At 42.2% G+C, this 5422-nt stretch overlaps 1 protein-coding gene across 1 annotated transcript; it reads left to right on the top strand.

The window, feature by feature from the left end:
* Positions 1-529: 529 nt before the first annotated feature.
* Positions 530-2806, top strand: LOC117840807 (acireductone dioxygenase 4). Its single transcript, XM_034721342.2, has 5 exons — positions 530-837; positions 946-1018; positions 1753-1847; positions 1956-2195; positions 2352-2806. Exons 1-5 carry the CDS (start codon positions 826-828, stop codon positions 2478-2480), a joined length of 549 nt encoding a protein of 182 aa, XP_034577233.1. The 5' UTR covers positions 530-825; the 3' UTR covers positions 2481-2806.
* The last annotated feature ends 2616 nt before the right edge of the window (positions 2807-5422 follow it).

Here is a 5422-nt window from a genome sequence, read left to right as displayed (position 1 = left end):
CCGTCTTCTTCCTCCGCACGTTTGGCTACATGGCATACGCAAAGTTGTGAAGCCCGACATCTCCAAGCTTGAAGACCGGAGCCGCCCGTTGGTTTCATTGGATACGCCAGTGGCTCCAAGGCGTACAGGCTCCTGGACCCTGCAACGGGGCCTTATGACTTCCGCGTCGAGCACACCGTGCGCCAGGTGCTGCCCTCCGCACCTGAAGGCAACGGAGGAGCACGCACGCCATCATCGCCCCTGCTGCCGCGCGCTCTCCCTCGCTCGCCTCCACCAGCTTTCGATTTGAGATTGATTGAGAGGAAAGGTCCGGGCAAAGCCTTGTTTCTGTGATAGGCATAGTCAAACAAAAATGTGCGAGACGGGCACATGCGTCCCCGGCCCATGACGCCCTTATGGAATAATGCAACCAAATGGGCCTACGGACCATGGGCCTCTTACAGACAATTTATGGCCGATAATGTGATACGGAGGAGGTGGAAAATCCCTATCGTTTTGACTTTCTTCTGTTTTTATCGCACTGGTGCGTTCCCTCAAAAAATCACACTGGTGTTCTTGAATCGCCAGCAACCGCAAGCTGTTTGTCGCCGGCAGTGATTCTCAAGAGTCAGGACAGATCAGGGATTCCCTGTGGCTCCCTTTCCATCTGCCAGCTCCACCACAATCACAACACACTGCCGCACAAGACAATCCAGTAAGGGACAATCTTGGTTCTGGAACCCACTGGTAGCCATCCGTCCTCCTGGATTTATACGCGCACAGGGCAGCGCCCCAAAAGCCAAGCGAGATATAGCTCCCAGTTCCGCGGTTCCCGTTCCACTCGGCATGGCTCCGCGGGTACAGACAGGATCTTGCCTAGGAGTCTCGATGCGTTTGTTCTGTGATTATTGATGCGGTTATTCGTTGACCTGATCCGTTTTGTGCTGTTGGTTCTTGGATTGTTAGGCATGGATTGTGGGGGAGAAGGGCGAGGACCTCCAAGGGCCCAAGGAATTCCTGCCCCTCTCCAAGCTTGAAGGTAAGGTGCCCATGTCTTTTCTTCCTTGCTTCAGTTATTGAGTTCTTGGCACCCATCCTAGGTTCCTTTTGCTACAAGTTGTTCCCAATTTTTGATCCCCTTCCGAGTACGCGGAATTGAGGATATGTGCAAGGCTTGGCGCTGCTATCTTAGGCCTTTATGCTTTTGTGCCAATACAATTGCTTGAACAGGGACACGGACTGCAATTGATCAAACAGGTTCGATATGTTCCCGTTGATTCAGATTTCAGTGGACTTAGTGTTCTCAAATCAACCGAGAAGTTGTTTGCTTTGTATGGTCAAATGCTAACTCCATGTTCAGTATCTATCAATGTTTCCCTGAAATTATGGTTCTTCAGCAACATCTGCATTGCTATTCTGCAATTGGTCATTTGTCTGAATGTGTTAGCAATTGCTGTGCTGCGTAGAAATATCAAGGTAGCTTTTTGAGAGCACTTCCTTTGTCTACTCTGTTGGTGGAATATTCTTTTGGAGCCATAACCACAAAATTCATACTGGAATTGGTGAAAGTTTGTTAACGAATTGGATTCCAAACATGCTCAAAGTGACCGTAAATAGTACCATTAGGATTCTGACTTCTTGATTATGTGGTGATTAACTTTCAATTGGATTGGATCCAACTACAGCAGCCAACCGTACCGATGGTATTTAGAGAGTCTGTTAAGCTCTTTGTTCTGTAGCTTCGTTATGTGACTTAAGTACCTGTTTTTGCAGATGTCGGTGTGTTGTATTGGCAATTGGACCCTAAGAAGTCTGAAAGCGAAGAAGAGCTTGCAAAAATTCGCAAAGAAAGAGGATACAGTTACATGGTCTGCGCTAATCTTTCATGAATTTCAGCAACTTTCTGAATCTGTTACTCCATGTTTTCCATTTCATGTGTATGATGCCCTGACCAGAATATGTGTTGCTTCCTGAAGGATCTTATTGAAATATGTCCTGACAAACTGGAGAACTATGAGGAGAAGGTGAAGAACTTCTTCACTGAGCACATGCACGCTGACGAAGAGATCCGCTACTGCTTGGAGGGCAGCGGGTACTTTGATGTCCGTGACAAGGACGACAAGTGGATTAGGATTTGGATCAAAGAAGGAGACATGATCATCCTGCCAGCTGGAATCTATCATCGGTTCACGCTCGACAGTGCCAACTATGTGAAGGTATCAACCTGATTTTAGAATCATAATAAGAGCTGCTAATTTGATCTCTTTGTCACCACTTTGTGGCACAGTTATGCATACAGCTACAAGACATTCTTAGTGGTAGCAAAAGGTTTCATGCCAAGTATGAATGCTGAGATTCCTTTGAATTTGCAGCTGATGAGGCTCTTCATCGGGGAACCAGTCTGGACTGCGCTGAACCGGCCTCAGGAGGGCCACCCCGCGAGGCAAGAGTACGTCAAGAATGTGATGGGGAACACTGGATTTGCTCTTGCAGCACACTGAATCTGCCGTCACCATGAATATACAATTTACTGAACTCATGTACATCACAGTATGATCCTACAGTTGGAGCAGAAACCTTGCTTGCTGTATTATCAGAATCATGGAAGTACTGCATGCCTGAATTAAGCTGTGCACGTAAAAGATACAAAATGGCACCTATGGAAACGTACGATGCAGTATTTTTCCTTGTATCTGCTTGATACAGCTACCATGTTGGTTGCAGCAGCAGCAATGCTGTGGTATATGCATCTGCCTTGTTGTGTATGGTACTACTAAATACTAGTGTCTGTCATGGAATGGAAATCTCGTGCCATTGAGGACTGTAATGTAGTTCCTGTTTATATACTTCCGTTTCAAATTGTAGGTTATTTTGATTTTTTTAAGTTCGTAGATATTATTATGCATCTAGACACTATATCTACGGAGGAAGTATATTTATATGTTGGCTTTGAGGAATCTTTGGTGGCAAGCAGGATGGCAGTTTGCGTTGTTGATTCATAACATAGGAATTAACTAACTAGTGACAACTAAGTAAGAATTTGTACTAGATGCCCGGTTCTTAATTGGCTGGACCAATGCCGGATGCCCAATGTCCGTAACAAAAGTTTCTCTCCAGTATGCTTAGAAACAGATTTTCTTTTTCCTAAGAGGTTCGTTCTTACCGATGCAACAACTTCCTCGAATGTTTGAAATAAAAAGAACTGTCTAGAGTCTAGACCATGAGGAACTGCTGCTGGTTTTAGTTTTTTTTTTCCATCCGAGCTTGGCATGCAATACTATATGGCGGTCAGCATACTCCCTCCGTCCCAAAATAAATGTACTCCTAGAGTTTGGATGAAGAGATCAATATTAGTGAGAAATTACATATATACCCCTATAAAGATGTAATTATTGCACGCTGGTTCAATTCCTAAATATGACATATTTTGAACTCTATAAATGCATTTATTACGGAACGAAGGGAGCAGGCTCCTAGCCTTAAAAAAAGAAAACTTAGGTCCTGTTTAGTTTCTCCCAAAATCTCAACTTTGGCACTATGAAAAAGAAGATTTCCCATCACATCAAACTTGCGGTACATGCATAGAGTATTGAATGTAGACGAAATCAAAAACTAATTGCACAGTTTGTTGTACTTTGCGAGACGAATCTTTTGAGCCTAATTAGTTAATATTTGGACAATAATTCATAAATACAAACTTATGAAATAGAAACGAAATGCTACGTTATAATATTTTATTTTTGGTTGTTCAAAGTTGAGCAGGCTATATATACAAATCGAATCAAGATTCGAGAACTTCCTAGTTGGCGTCTGCACCTGCAAGAAAAGAAACACAGTGCACGTTGGCAGGAGCAGGAACAAGGGCTGTCCAGGTTCAGTGCACCCGACCGTGGAACCGGCACAGCCGAACAGTCGCACAAGGAACGCAGCGTGGATCTCGCGCATGGCACGTGCGGCCCGCGACGCTCTGACAGCAGGCATCGTGCCTCCCTGCACCTGCACACCAAAGGGAAAGGCAGGACGAGACTGCAACGGGGGCAGGTGCACGATGCGGTTTTCCACGGATGCGGCGTGGTTTGAAACGGAACGCTCTGCTACCGTCAGCGCTTACGGAAAAAAGACAGTTACACACTAGGGGTACACAAGACGATCTACTCAGGGGTGTTTGATACCTAACACCGGAGCGCTAAACTTTAGCACATGTCAATCAGAAGTTTGGATACTAATTAGAAGTATTAAACATAGCCTAATTACAAAACTAATTGCACAGATGGAGTCTAATTTGCGAGACGAATCTATTAAGCCTAATTAGTCCATGATTTGACAATGTGGTGCTACAGTAACCATTTGCTAATGATGAATTAATTAGGTTTAATAGATTCGTCTTGCGAATTAGACTCCGTCTGTGCAAATAGTTTTGTAATTAGCTCATGTTTAGTCCTCCTAATTAGCATCCGAACAACCGATGTGACCCTACTAAAGTTTAGCACATCGTATCCAAATACCCCCTCAGTCCGTCCCAAATTATAGTTCATTTCAGTTTTTTTAAATTCATAATTTTTCTATGCATCTAGATATTAGTGTATAACATAGCAAAGTCAATAAATCTAAAAAATCTCAAAACAACTTATAATTTGTGGGAGGGAGGGAATATCGGATAGGGATATGCCACGTCTCATGAAAAGTATAATCTTACCCTTTCAGTAAATTTTAACGTCATTGGCGAATGACCATGCAACCCTTAATAATTATCTCAATCCTGTTTATTTAGGCATGGTGTTCGTTTCCACTGGCATTAGTTTTTTTAGAACATTACGCTACCATAACATACTGATAATTAATTTTTGGAAAAAAAATCACTCCCTTCATTTATGTTTATAAGGCATGATATGATTTGGCACGGTCTTCCAAATAACACTTTGGCCATTCATTTATTTATATTATAATATTATTTATGGCTTATAATAATTGTAGAGTATCCAACCATATAAAGATTACATTATAAAAATAAAAAATTAATAGTCAAATTATTGGTTAAAGATTGCAAAGTTTGAATCTTGATATGCGTCTGCGTCTTAAATAAAATGGAGGGCTAAACTTGCATTATTTTATAGATTTTTTAAAGTTAGAACTGTACTTTTTATAAAACGGAAGGAATAAGCAGCTACTGCAATTTTTACATGATCTTAATTATATTTTGGAGGACTAGCTTTGTGCTGCTCCCAAACTAATAAATATATACGTGGACTATCTTGAGGTTCAAGATCAAATATTTTTCCTATTACAATTTTTTTAAAAAAATAAATCCAATTTATGTATATTCATCTTTGAAGAGATAGCGTATTCTTTGGGGGGGAAATCTATCTTGCCAGCCCAAACCATTGCTAATTCGTGTAGCCATTAAGTCCAAGGCCATGATTGAATTTTCAGTGTTCCACAGGGA

This window comes from Setaria viridis, chromosome 9 (genome assembly GCF_005286985.2).
Source record: "Setaria viridis chromosome 9, Setaria_viridis_v4.0, whole genome shotgun sequence".
NCBI lineage: Eukaryota > Viridiplantae > Streptophyta > Magnoliopsida > Poales > Poaceae > Setaria > Setaria viridis.
This window is presented reverse-complemented; position numbering and strand designations above follow the sequence as displayed.

Excerpts from the sequence above, each read along its gene's own strand:
- LOC117840807 (XM_034721342.2), top strand. Across the intron at positions 1,019-1,752 it reads GCCCCTCTCCAAGCTTGAAG|ATGTCGGTGTGTTGTATTGG; the intron begins GTAAGGTGCCCA and ends CTGTTTTTGCAG. Across the intron at positions 1,848-1,955 it reads AAAGAGGATACAGTTACATG|GATCTTATTGAAATATGTCC; the intron begins GTCTGCGCTAAT and ends TGCTTCCTGAAG.